This window comes from Hesperophylax consimilis, chromosome 4 (assembly GCF_061612785.1).
Source record: "Hesperophylax consimilis isolate HC1 chromosome 4, BYU_Hcon_1.0, whole genome shotgun sequence".
Lineage (NCBI taxonomy): Eukaryota > Metazoa > Arthropoda > Insecta > Trichoptera > Limnephilidae > Hesperophylax > Hesperophylax consimilis.
This window is the reverse complement of record NC_142839.1, coordinates 29,473,806-29,488,937: the sequence shown is the minus strand read 5'-3', so window position 1 is coordinate 29,488,937 and position 15,132 is coordinate 29,473,806. Positions and strand designations below refer to the sequence as shown.

General features: G+C 34.9%; 2 protein-coding genes across 2 annotated transcripts; one reads left to right on the top strand and one right to left on the bottom strand.

Annotated features, from left to right (window-relative positions):
* Positions 1–74: 74 nt before the first annotated feature.
* Positions 75–8,375, bottom strand: LOC149424504 (U11/U12 small nuclear ribonucleoprotein 25 kDa protein). The gene is made up of 3 exons (XM_089631389.1): positions 8,088–8,375; positions 2,806–2,877; positions 75–847 (listed from the first exon to the last, which is right to left on the bottom strand). Exons 1-3 carry the CDS (start codon positions 8,238–8,240, stop codon positions 605–607), a joined length of 468 nt encoding a protein of 155 aa, XP_089487515.1. The 5' UTR covers positions 8,241–8,375; the 3' UTR covers positions 75–604.
* Positions 8,376–12,610: 4,235 nt separating this feature from the next.
* LOC149424503 (mitochondrial import inner membrane translocase subunit Tim13) lies at positions 12,611–13,132 on the top strand. The gene has a single exon (XM_089631387.1). It carries the CDS (start codon positions 12,718–12,720, stop codon positions 12,991–12,993), a length of 276 nt encoding a protein of 91 aa, XP_089487513.1. The 5' UTR covers positions 12,611–12,717; the 3' UTR covers positions 12,994–13,132.
* The last annotated feature ends 2,000 nt before the right edge of the window (positions 13,133–15,132 follow it).

Genomic DNA, 15,132 nt, shown 5'->3' with positions numbered 1-15,132 from the left:
CATTAAAAAATAATACAATCGTCTCTTTAAATAAATGTATATTTATTATTAATTTTATATAAAATTGATCCCAGTTTACAAAATTTGGTACCTTGCAATTTACAATTAGAGATATAATTAATTACAAAATCTTATACGGTCGAGGTCTTATAAAACCTTATTCCAAAAAAAATTCACAAATATGTTGCGAAGGTTGAAGATGTGTTCGTTGTTGAAAGTAAACCATGTAATATTTTATAATAGATTTATTACAGCAAGGATTATTTAAGTAATCGCGGCGCGAAAGAGTAAGTTATTTTGATTAGAGCGTTAAAACGTAGCGCTTAGTAGACTGACCGAGTACCTTCCCGCTGTCGCTTATAAAAGGTGCCAATACGATTCAAGTTGCACCTAAGAACGTTCAGGAACATTCTAGTTGCTATGGCTACAAACATTGCCACCCATAATGTTGAGCAACAGCCAAAATTTCCAGTATGTTCTATGACGGCCTAGGTACCTTAGCGCTTGGCACTGTATACTAAGTAGTACTTGACACCGTCCGACTCGAGTAGTGGCGTACCACTACAAATATAATATAAAATCTTTCATTATCTCATCCATTTAGTTATAACCAGGAACGCCTTTTCTTCTTGGCAAATTTAATTTCAGATTTATTAATAACTCCATATTCCGAGATCAAAGTGTTGTCACTATCCATTGTCTCTCCCATATGTTGCAGATTATAGATACGCCAAATGTACCGCCAAGATATTTTCACATCGCTCGTTTTTGTCCGCTTTTGAAATATTTCAAAATGCCTGCGAATAGCTTTTTTTAACACAAGTACTGTTGATCCAATCTGTGGTACCTGCAAATAATGGGAAGCATGATCAAAATAGATTATGAAGAAAGAAATTTTGAATATTTATTTAAACAGGCATAATAATAAAAAAGGTAAATATACAGAATATAGGCAGACGGTTATTGGACACATTTTATTTTAAAACCATTTTGTATCAGTTAGATAACAATGAGAAATATATCAGTTTCCTGAAGTGGTAAATAATGCATTCTAATAGCTATTTTGTTAAAAAATTTGATAATTTGATCTCTTCTTCACGCCATATTTTAACATAATAACATCAACCCCACAAGCTAATTTGTTCGCTTTTGGGAACTGCTTGTATGGTGTCATAGATATAGTTGTCTCCCTTACTGTTATGGTTAGAAATATGATCTCAACTGTGTTAGAAAGAGAAAACATTATAATTCGAATCTAGAGGTCAACTTCTAGATTCAAAAGTTTCCACCACAATTTGAGAAAAAGTTATGAACTATTTTTATATGAAATGAAAAAAATAAGGTGCAATCATTTTTATAATACATCAGTGGTAGTAGTAGGTAACCATTTTTTTTTTAAAATTTTATGTTTGTATTTGAAATTTGAAGTAAAAAATTATGTTTATTGCTAAAAATAAAATTTGAAAAGTTATTTAATCACTTTTCAAAACAGTTTTTAGTTTTCGGATACATTCAGAAATATTCCATTCACATATTAGGATTTTATTACAAAGCGGAATTACTCAGACCTTCTGACAGAATATGCCAGAGGCCTGAGGCTTTAAAATAGTTCTTTTATGCTATTTTTTAGTTAAACCCAAGCTAAGAACCTATTTTAGCATTGTAGATTCATATTTTGGGCTAAATAAGAGAAGAAAAAACTTTCCTAATGGTCACCAATGGAACAATCGATTTTAATTTTAACAAAATATCTATTAAACTGCATTATTTTTCCCGAAACCAAAATACTCATTATTATCTAACTTTTATTAATGTGACATCTCACAAGAGCGCCCCTCTTTGTATAGTGTAAAGAACGGGGACCCGGTTGGGCAGCGTTATTAGGCGGAACTACTACAAAGTTTTTTTTTTAAGTGTATATCAAGCCTATTTTCTGCACACTTACCTACAAAAAATTTATGTAAAGTTTCCTAATTCCGCCTCATTCACCCATTTTGTTTTTTAAATGATACTTATTTTCAAATTAGTTATTAATGGAAAACAACTATTTTAAGATGGGGGAGGTGTGGACATGCACAAAATAGGTTGTTAGTTATTTTAATAATTTGTGAGTATTTCCTAACCTTCAAACCTAACTTTGCGAAAAAATGGGACTTTAATGCATCTTTTACCACCTCTCCCGATATAAATAGTTGTTTCTTGTTTTTTTTTTTATAGTGAATACCTCACAAGAGTCCCAACTGCTCCCGTCTGGAGCCAGTGAGACTATGGCATCCCCAATTGGGGGATGTTGTGAGGCTGAAGGTAAGTGGAGAAGGGAAAGAGGAAGGTGGGGAAGTACCTGGCTATTCAGATCTAGTCACTAAACACGGCTAAAGCCATTTGGAGCAACGTTTCAATTCTGAATGGTGGTCTTACACCAGGGTGATACTGGTAGTATCTTCCACTCTGGAACGTGCCGCAAATATACTATAAATTATTTTAATTAATTAATTGTGAAATAACACAAATTAATCAAATAAAATTTATTTGCGCACGCCGGGTTCGAACCCGCGACCTTCGGAATGGCAGTCCAATGCGTTACCACTGGACTATGCCGGCCGTCAGTAGTAATTAAAAAAAATTTGCTTATCAAGCGTGAGGCGGAATTCGGTAACTTTATCAAAATAAAGTGTTCAATTCTTTTCTTTGTTTAGGATTTAAGTGAAATTTGGTCCACCAAAATCAGTTCCTTCCTTATTCGCTGCTTGTACGGGCAAATAATATTCCTCAAATTATCATTGAATTATATCAAAATATACTTACAATAACATTTAATGGCGCCTCTTGATCTCGCAATACTTTAACAGTGATGGACTGTCCTTTTTCTACGGCAATCTGAGCGAAAAAGTAAATAAAATCATAATGTATATATATTGGAGTAATAAAAATCTATGCACTTTCTGGCAGAGACATGAAAACTCGTTAAATATCCTAAACTACTGGACACGGTCAATAGGCACTAATTATATTTAACATAGGTACTTTGTATCAGTGTAACAATGAGAATCAACTATTTGTCCCTGGAAATGGAAAATAATTACTGATCATAGACATAATAAACATGTGCATAATAGTTATTTCATTCAAAATATGGATAATTTTACATCTTTTGTTTACGCCATGAAAATCAAAGACATTACAATACATCTAGAATTGTTATTGCCTCACAAAATTAAGATAAGATGTGACAAGTAAGAAAGACTTTTATGTTTCCAGTAAATTTTTAATTCAACATTGTTTTTGGATGACAGACAGACATTAAAAAAATATATGTGTATGAACTAAATAAATTATAGGACCGGGCGGCGTTTTCGTATTCAAAAGTTGCATCTAATACTATCTCGAGGCCGACGGAGCCTGACGAATTTTGAGGTGTCAAGTGCTCAATTCAATGCAGTGCCATAATGGAGCAACGACAGTTTGCAAATGGTGGCGATTGTTGATACTCGTTATTACTGTTGATGGGTGTTGTTTTACCGCAAGCATATAAATAAACAGTGATTAGAATATTTCAAACATAATGAGAATGCATAAAATTTTTGGGTGGGAAACAAATGTATTATTTATAGTAATCAATAAAAATGAGTTATTTGCGTGTATTTTCCAATGAATTGTTATTCCTTAACTTTTAATAGTGTTTGCCGAGTAATAACACTTTCTTATTACAAAGGGCATTTCAACACTTTTTTAAGGCATATTACTTAGAGGTAGCACACAATCTTACGACGCGGAACAGTTTATATAAAAACTACGAAATCGAATGCACTAAATTGAATTTTTGCTTGCCACCTAGATTACATCGTGTCTATATATATTGTTGTCATTGATGAAAATATTTTTTTTTTAAAACAAAATTCACAATTATAATGGCCGCCAAGTGAATAATCAATTAATTTTTTTTTCAAAATAACAGGATTATTATTATTATATAGCCTCGATTTTTTAGCTAGTTAGGGTAAATATTTCCCTAACCGCCACACTTTTAATAGGCACAGATTAAGGAAATTACACTTTATTTCAACTTAATTACCACAATAAACAACGATCTAAATCGGTATAGATGGTAAAAGATGCTTTTTTCCATTTTTATTCAACCAAAGTTCAAAAGTTACATTATAAAGCGATCCCTTTGCTGCCATTTTGGACTTTATTGTATGGAGTGACACGTGCAAAAGTTTCGTTTCAATCTAAATACCCATAAATTACTTAATTAACCCAAACTAAGAACCTAATAACATATTTTGTGCATGTACATATTTGTTCCTTGTAGTAATGTAGTAATATATATATATATATGCGCCCCTGAGGTGATATCTCACAAAAGCAGCGCTATACAAATTATCCAATAAATATATATATATTTCAAATAGCAAGCCGGAAGAAATTTTATTGAAAAAATTTCACATATAAAAAAGATACATGGTTTTATGAAAATTTCTCAACCCATTTTCTGAACAAATTTTTACGATTTTCCCGGAAGAATTTTTAAAGAAAAATAGAAATTTCTAAACTTCACATAATATAAAAACGTTAAATGTTTTCATAAAAATTTCCCAACCATTTTCAGAGCTATTTTCCGAGAATTTGTAATTCTCAAAATTTCCGATATTGTCGCAGAATAATTTTTTTCTCATAAAAAATTCAAATTTCTAAACTGGTGACTGGACAATTCATCAAAATGACAATTCAACACACCTTTCAAAGGTGATATAAAGTAATGAAAAGTGATGAAACAAAAACTAGGTTAAATTGGGTACGTGTGTAAGTTTAATTGTGTTAGTTTTTTTTCTTCGCTTTTAATAACTTTATATCACTTTTTAAAGTTGTGTTGACTTGTCATTATGTTAAGTTATCATGAAACCGTGCCTCTGTGCCTCTGTGCCTCTACCCTCCTTAGCTGCCTTTCGTTTTCCAATTTAACACAGTATAATGAAATTTATAATACTCACGGTCGAATTTTAGATCTCGTACTTTGTAACACTCCAGTCACTGTCTCCGCGGCTGACTCGCCACTAGTAATCGAAGATGCACATCATAAATCTATTATAGTTGAACTAAATATTCCTCTCCCTGCTACCACCCTAAAACCCCAGACAGTCAAAATGTTCAATAAAGTTAACTACGAGGTAGTTAATGATGCTCTCAGAAACAGTGATTGGTCCTCTGTCGTTAATGCACAGGACGTAGATGCTGCAGTACATTATTTTTATGGTATTATTGATGCCCTGATAGATGATCTGGTTCCAAAGAAAGTAATCAAATCAACCAAATTCCCAACATGGTATTCGGCGGCTTTAATTAACATAACTAAAGAAAAATTAAAGTTTTTTCGTGCCCGGAAACGGTACAAGAATCCTCTAGATTACCTATCTTTCTCAATACTTCGCAAAAGACAAAAGAAAATTTCTAGTCATACTCATAACGCCTACATTGCTCGATTGGAATCAGATATACAAAATAATGTTAAAAAAATATGGAATTATGTTAAGACGCAAAGAAAATCTCCCACTATACCAGAACATATGACCTATCACTCGACAACGGCACACGATAGCAAAGAAGTTACAGACTTGTTCGCTGATTACTTCTCAACGGTCTTTAGAAATGAATTATCAACACTCAATGTTAATAATAAGGAAGATCCTCTGAATAACACATTAATATCCTCAATTAAAATAAATGAAGAAATCACCTTGAAATACCTTTCAAACATAGATATTAAAAAAGGACCAGGAATTGATAGGCTACCCGGAGTTTTTATACGCAACTGTAGTAAGTATATCTGTCTTCCGGTTTGCGCCATCTATAAAAAATCATTGACAGAAGGAACGTTTCCCCTCAAGTGGAAATCAGCTGTTATCACACCGATCTATAAAACCGGTGATAAGCATGACGTTAAAAACTACCGTCCAATTTCCCAACTTCCTATTTTAAGTAAAGTTCTAGAAAAAATTGTCTTTGATCAATTATACTCGGCTATTTCCACAATAATTACACCGAATCAGCACGGATTCATGAGAGGTCGGTCTACGACATCCAACCTGGCCCTTTTCATTAACTTCTTGCATAGCAAGATGGATGACAAAGAGCAGGTTGATACTATGTACACAGACTTCTCTAAGGCTTTCGATCGCGTAATACACTCAATTCTTTTGAAAAAGCTTGTCTTATTTGGTATACACGGTGACCTACTTAGATGGATCAAATCTTACATTAGTAACCGTAATCAAGTAATCTTAATCAATGGTGTCTTCTCAAAATCTATCGAGGTAAAATCTGGTGTCCCTCAAGGGTCCCACCTAGGTCCGCTAATGTTCAACATTTATATAAATGACATTGGATCATGTTTTCAAAATTCCAAATATGAACTTTATGCCGACGACATGAAAATATTCAAAGTTATTCGTTCTCTTTCTGACTGCGAAGCGTTACAGAGTGACCTAGATAGGCTTTGCAAGTATTGTAAAGTTAACTGTCTAGATATAAACGTTTCTAAATGTCACACTATGACATTCACCAGAAACAAACTCGTAATTAAGTACTCATATTCACTCAACAATGAACCTGTCATCTCTAAAACGGAATGTAAAGACCTCGGCGTTTACCTTGATAGCAAACTTATATTTAATAAGCACATTGACTCTATCGTTAATAGGTCATATAAAATGCTTGGTTTCGTGCTACGTGTAAGTAAAATATTCAATAATCCGCGTACAATTGTAATGTTATATTTCGCATTAGTCAGAAGTACACTGGAATATGCATCGCCTATTTGGAATCCGCAATATAAACTTTACATAGATAGTATAGAACGAATCCAAAACAAATTTATAAAATATATTACCCACAGATTCAACAATAATTTTGAGTGTACATTTGAAACTTTGCAGCGAAGACGAGCAGTAGCTGACTCAATATTTATACACAGAATTTTAAACAATGAGATTGACTGTACTGAACTTCTGTCCCTTATTAATTTTAACATACCTTTGAGACGTACACGACATACAGTGCTATTCCACACGCTAAATTATAAAACAAATGCAGCATCTAATTCGACAATTAACCGAGCTCTTCATACTCTAAATAATATTTGTCTTAACTCTAACATTGACATTTTTTCGGATTCACTGCCCAAATTCAAACGTGGCATCATGTCATTAATTTAAAGAATTCAATGCGCATCCATACAGACACACACACACACACACACAAACACTCACACATACATTACACACGTCACTCACACACCTATAAACTACACAAGTCACCTGGTAATTAAGGAATAAACATACCACTTAGCAGACATTCCAAGGAAACATATCATAGGAACACAACATGAAGTATCTTATTCCTGTATATTGTTTCATCTCTGTAAATCATGTACTGTTTGTTTCTATAATATAAAATAAATAAAATAAATAAATAAAATAAAACCGTACTTTTCGTGACTTTATATCACTTTTTAAGAAGTGTGTTGAATTGTCATTTTGACGAGCTATCCTGTCACCACATTGTAATTGTATGTATTCCATAGGGAATCTTTGACATGTTAGGGGGGAGAAACTTGAATTTTATATCAAAATAAACAATTTCGGCAGCGTTCTTTAGTTCTGTTTGGCAGTAGATTTCTTAGTTGACAAGAGTTTGTTACTTAGTAGAAATTAGTTTCCGTTTGTTCGATTTATTTAAAATGAACGAAAATATAGGATAGCATATGTCTATTAGTGGGCATTCACAAATGTTTATTATTTGGATAGATAAATAAATACTTGCTGTTTTACTATACATACCAAGGCAAAATACTCTACGATCGGGAATTTTTATAAATTGGGCGAAGCCCATCAAAGAGCCGCCTGCATAGCCTAGCAGCAGAAAACCCGCGGCAACTGGATTATATCTGCTAGTATTTTTATATTTCTTTAAAAAAATAATCCATTTCCGGTGATTGAAATAGTTGTTTCTCTTTGTTATACAGAAAATTGGACCTAACCTAATCGTGTCCCACAAAGGCTTAATGACAATGGAGAAAATGTATTCATTACCTTTCCAAGAACTTCTTCCAACTGAATATCTGGTGGAATATCTCCCAACAAGCTATCGACTTTAAAAATTGAAGATAGGGACGAAAAAGTTATATCCATCAGCTGTTTGTGAGTCAAGTCTTGAAGAAGCTCCGCAGCAAAAGTTGAATCCATTTATTAATTTGTATTATCGACAAACAGCACGTGAGATATTTAAAAAGATTAGTTACATTCATAAATAAACCACCCTCATTACATTATTAATTTAAATAAATAATTTTGAAATTGACAGCTCCATAGATGATATCATAGAAATATACATAAATATACCACTCTCTAGATCGATATCTTCGGGCTTTTTGTATGTAACGGAATTATACAGTACTTAACCACAGATATACAAGCAGTACCTACCGTGCGGAGCAGAGCAGTAGACAAGGTAGAGGAAACTCAAGGCCATTTAAAAAAAGATGCGACCATAGACAACATAATTGCTCTCAGCCTACTTTATTCATTCACTAACCCAAAAAAACTATAATAAAAATAAAAATGTCGAAATGTTTTCCAAGGGCAAGGTTCATCTGACTAAGAAAATAAACTTTTACAGTGCATTTCCTTAAGATGAAACTTGTTAATCTGAGAAGAAGAAACCCAAAATGACAAGAAATTTGCAAAAACACTGAAGAAAATTTCCAAAACATGATTGTCCGACAGTACGACGAAGAATTCCGACATTTTTCAGCCTCATGAACTCATGGTTACATATGTTTAAAAATCTTTAATTTCACCAAAACAATAAGATAATACAGGATAACACTAATCAATAACATGAATAAGTTTATCGATATAATAAATAACATTTATACGTTGTGGAGAAAGACATATGCCAAGTATGAAGCATTGTTCAAAAAACCGAACCAATAACCTAAAAACTGTCAATTCACTTTAAACTTGAACTTACGTAGGTAGGTTGAATATATGTTTGTAACTCGCTAACACTATACTGGCTTATATTGTATTTTTATCACGAACAACTTTAACACGCAATATTTTCGACGGAAATGATAGTATTTCGGCAGCAAATGACAACCCGCGTATATAAATAAACCACACTCATTTTGTTTGAATGATTTGAAACTGTCAAACGGCAAAATTCCGTCATCTCTTTCTGTTACACGAGTCATTATGGTAGAGAGCATAAATGAACCACTCACTAGATCAATATCTTCGGGTTTTTAGTACTGAGCCCATGGGTCCTAATGTTTGCCATAGATAAAAGTCTGTAACTGAAAAATATACGTCACTACTACACATACTCACCATCGACTAGGATAGAAACTATAAAAAAGGCGTAAACATAGACAATATAATTCTCATTCGGAGCCAACCCATTGGCTAGCCTAAAATCGGCCAATGACAGCGGCCTATAAACATGCATGAAGTTCGTGACAGCGGCCTATAAACATGCATGAAGTTCGTATTGGTTTGTGGAAAATATACGTCACAAGTTACCCATAGAGATTACCGTGTCTTTTTTTCTGACCCACTTTTTTCTCGGAGTATACCCCCGTAGAGAGCGAGAGATCAAACCAATCCTTCTTTTCTCACCAATGAGATCTGAGCTTTTAGCCATATTATTCGTTTTCTATAAGAATTTTGAGGTGGGCGTGGCGGTTTCAAATGAGTTTCAAGGCCAAGCTTAGTTAAATGCCCCTGGATATATAGATGCATTATAGATATGTCAATATAAATATGGTAAAATAAGGGATAACGGAAATATAGTTTTTCTAAACCACGGACAACGGGAAACGATTAACTTTATGACGTTCAGACGTTTCGATTTTAGTTGAACACCTTTTATTAATTGAACCAGATTACTGAAGGAATATAAGAAGGCGCTGCAAAAAAGCGCAATACCTTTGCACGAGGGTGTCGTCTCCCACCCGGCATGCCGCTTGAAGTCCCGAAAGCCCTTCTGGGCGGAAGGAGAGAGGCTCCTCCGATTACCTCTCACCCCAGAAGATAGGTGGAAACTTGAGTGACAAACGGCCAACGTGGGAAATGCCCACCTCATACCTCAGACCCCACCGAGAGACAGCCTGGGTCTGCCGTCAATAGGTTAAGGTGCTCCCATAGCCGCTGTGCCCACGTGATGCACAGATGGAGCCTTAAAGAGTTGGCGATGTGTGAATGTGGTGCGGCGCAGACCACTGAACATGTGGTCAACAAATGCCCGCTCCATTAATTCCCCGGCGGGATTGATGAAGTCCACATGGCGACGCCTGAGGCCCTAGAATGTCCCCCTCTGGCCACCCCCACCATACGAAAGAAGAAGATTAATTGAACAAGATTTAGTTTGGACATTTCAGTTTGAAGGTAGCAAAAGACCACGCTATATTATATGTTGAAATTTCACACTTCACTGTAATCTTCCTCGAAAGAGGGGGTCAGATCAACTGGAGAACTGCCGCGGAGTATAATTTCTTTGTATGGGATATGTCACCTTGACAGATGACAGCCGCTTGATCAACATTATTGATTATAACTGGAAACAACAATCTCCGGGAGAGGTGGGAATACATGCAAATAATATAAGTTAATTTTTTGGGTTATTTAAAGAATTTAAGCGTTTTTCATAACCTCCAAATTATCATATCCCCCAAAATAAACAGATGTTTCTCGTAGTACGTAATTAAGTTGAAACCTAGGGTTATTTAAAAAAAAAATTGCAAATGGTTTGCTTAATAGAATTTGAACAATTCATCAAATTTAAATGTTGATTTTCAAGTTCTGTGAAGGTTCAATTCAAGTTCTGTTAATATAGTATTATTGACCCGTTCTTTAACAATACTGAAATAATAACAGAACTTCAATAGAACCTTCAAATAGCTTGAAAATCAAATTTGAAATTTGATGAATTGTTCAAATTTTTTTTAAGCCTTCAGGGAAATTTGGCGACGTTACCCTCGCCAAAAAACTAAATTACATATAACATTGAGATATCTGACAGTGGGAGTTTCGTTTTCAAGTCTCCACACTTTTTTTGATATCATAATTTTTTTATATTTGAAACCGCACAAGAGTCCCAACTGCTCCCAACCGTCTTGAGTCAGTGAGACTATGTTGTGAAGATGAAGGTAGTGGAGAGGGGAATGAGATAGGGAAGAGGAAGGTGGAGAAATGCCTGGCTATTCAGACATGGCCACCAAACACGGTCCAAGTCATTTCAGGCAACGTTTGAATTCTGAATGGTGGTCTTAAAGCAGGTCGATACTGAGAGTATCTTCCACTCTGGAACGTATCGGAATTATGTTATATATTATTTTAAGTGAATAAATTGTGAAATGACACAAATCATTCAAATAAAATTCACTTGCACACGCCGGGATTCGAACCTCTAACCTTCGGCCTGCTAGTCTTACACCTCGGCCATGGAAATTTAGTTATCATATAAGTATGTTTTTACTAATTGTTTGTATTCCTTTTTAATGTTTTGTTCTGTGTTTAAAGTTACTTGTACCGTAAATAAATAAATAAAATAATATATTACTCTTTTTACAATTACTCCATAAAGAAAGCCCTGGAGGAAATAATTTCAAATAATCTTCGTGGATGTTGTGTTGAGGGTTTTTGCAGGAGGGAGTGTTCCTGGCTCTTAAAGAGACTCATCTTGTAGGAAGGAGGAAACATAGAGTCCAATCATTGAACTTGACTTACTTTTTTTATCTATATAGCGTAAAATCTTGAAAATTAAAAAAAATCTATTTGTCTCAAGAGTAATAAAATAGCACTAGGCTTTAAATTTCAGTCGGTAAAATATATGTGCATAGTCTTTAAGTTGGAGTTAACTTCTTCTACTGCCTTGGACTTCTTCGACTGCCGTAAAGGTAAAACTGTATAAAGGGCAAAAACTTAAAAATAACCTACCAAATGTCGCAAAGGAAGCCCCAAGCCTTAGCACTTTTCGTAGGACATGTGTTTTATATGTATTATATATTTAATTTTAATTCCTCTGACCGCCATCTCATCCTTTCTCCGCTTCATTGAAGCCTTTCACCGCCCCCCCCCCATTTGCTTTCGAGGCCACCACCGCCCCCTGGATCTTATCAACGGACCCAGGAGCCTGTACCCCCACCCCCTTTGGGAATCACTGAATTGTAGATGGTCAATAGCGATAGCACTGCACTTCAAGTATGGTGGTTGAAAAGGCATCCAACGGAAGTAAAAAAAATAACAAAAATTACAGCACAGCGCTGAATCAGACGTTTCAATTTTCATTGATCAACTCGACACTTGAAAGAATATTGACAAGTAGTGTGATGAACCTTCTTTCGGCAAAGTTGATCAAGTTTTTAGTTAGAAATCTTGTCGTTCAGTAATAGTTGAACAACTAAAATTGAAAGGTCTGACCGCTATTAGCTCCCGTGTGTGGAACTTAAGTAATGGAAGCGAAAGTGATATTCTAACCCCAGTTTTCTAGCTTATAATATCTATGGTTAATAGTTTTTTATAGCCAAAGATTTTTCAAGAAAAAAATATAAATTTTTGCTCTTGCTTGGGTACTGCACTACCGGAAGAGGTTATGTGCAAAATTCTAAAACTATAATTTATTTTCTGCATTTCTGAATAACAAATAGTCAATAAAATTACAATGGAGTCATTAGGACAGGCGGGATCGTTGACAGGCCCCCAAAAAGATGAATTGATGGACCAAGTGAAGCAGCAAATTGCAGTGGCCAATGCACAGGAATTGTTAACGAAAATGACAGAAAAATGTTTTAAGAAGTGCATCAACAAGCCTGGAACATCCCTGGATAGTTCGGAGCAGAAATGTATCGCAATGTGTATGGACAGATATATGGATTCATGGAATCTTGTTTCAAGAACTTACAGTGGGCGTATACAACGGGAACGCCATAACATGTGAGAGAAAAAGGCTTTCTTCTGGTGTTATCCTTCGTTAACTAGAAATTTTTAGTTGTAAATATATAAATACTGTTATGTAAATGTTAATTTGTTTAATTAAAGGGAAACCTTAATGCATTAACATTCTTACTTTTATCTGTACGCCTTTACCTTCCTGAACAATTCTGTGTCCTAGTCTCGTGGACAAAGTAAAAATAAAATGAATAATGAACCTCTGTTTTTGGATGATATGACACTAGAGGTAAGATTTTAGAATGATGCAATGTTTCTAAAATAGTGACAAATCTATTAAAACTTGATGTCGAAATAGTTTTTCAGCGTACTTCTGCACTTTCAAACAATAAATATAATTTATTAAAATATCTTCCAATCTATAACTGAGGCATATTCGTCTACTGTGGCACGGAACTAACGGTAAAGCCATTTTTGTGATCATAAAACGAAGGCCCTTCGTCCACGAGGCTACGCAAGTATTCAATACTGCCCATATCATGTTATGTACTCACTCTCACAAACAACCTGTCACGCATGGTCTATATGTGTCGCTACTTATATCGCTAGACCCGTGTCGCCAAAGTCATTGCCACCAACATTGAGCAGATGCACGGGGATAAAATGTCTGACTTAACCTATTGAAGGCCAGAGCATACAACAGAAAAAATATTAGTGGAACCTAAAGTTTTATTAGCGCAAACGATGCTGATTTTGTTTTTCATATATTTTTCGAAGCATTAAGGTCAAAAATGCTTTACAAATTATTCTAAAAAGGATAATATTAGAATGCTCGCATGTTCTCCAGAGACCCATCGGCGTTTCACTGGTTAAGTGACGTCATATTTAAATTCTCTATGATGTGAGTGGCGACAACTTGGTCCGGCCGGTTGCAGGATTCTGGTACTGGCGCCGCCGACGAGTTGACAAAATGACAGCAACGTGTACCTGTGTATGAAGCTCGTATGGCAGTAGTCACCAAGATACTTTTTAATCATCGAGCATCGGATATTGTGAACAAAGGGCCTGACCAAAAAACCTTGTACCTAAATTATTAAAAATAATAGTTGAAAAATTGCGCTAGATACAAATTATTGATCCCCATGTCCCACTTCAGATCTGGGTCAAAGCAATTCTGGACTCTTTATCGATATTATTGATATATCGTGTTTAAGTACAAGGATTAATAAAATTGTAATCGTTTCAGTAAGGACTTAAATGGTTAAAAATAATGCATTGCCACAGTTCAAGAAAATTACTTCACGCAGAAATATTTCAAGACTAGTTTTGGTTGAAAAAGAAAACTGTTTTTTGAAAACCTTTGTGGCACAATGGAAAACTCCTTGGTTCCGGATCTAAACCCATAGTGGGAAAATGTACTTTAATTTATATATTCCACATACATACATATATTTTGTATTACGATATATGTACAACATTGTATTATTGTTTTTATATGTTCTTATTTATGTTACCACCATAATACGGGCATTTGCCTAGTATGGGGTATTAATAATAAATAAATATTAAAAGTAATTCAAATTAAAGAGCATAATATGTGCCCCATGTTTCAGAATGGGAAATACTTAGCATTGCCCTATCTATTGAGCGATTTAGAATAGAAACGTTGCTTGGATTGTCTTAAGTAGTAAGTTTTGTATATCTTACAAAAATTACTTTACAGCTGTCATATCGGACACTAATAAAAATAAAATGTTTTATTAATAAAAATAATGGTGGGGTGGACCTTCTATTTCCCTAGATACTCTTGGGACCGAAATGGACCATTCAAATAAAATCCTGGGGCCTTTGGGGAAACTAAGGGAGTGCTAAGGAGAGCTGAGGCCACCTCGGTGAACTCTTCCCTCTTGGGGACTTCGGGGAACTAAAGGGGAGTGGAGAGGAGAGCTGAGACCACTTCGGTGGACTCTTCCCCCTCATGGGGCCTTCAGGGAACCCAAACAAATCGGGACTTCCGATGGGAAAACCCTTACTGCTACAGGATCCTCCAGGAGATCCACAGGAAAACAGGGATCTGGTTGAATGAAATGAGGTGCAATGGAAGATAGCAAATGGGCCCTTGTGTCTAAGTGCTCACAGGAACTACCGTATACCTTCTAAGCTTCGATAAATAAACAGAAATTGCTAA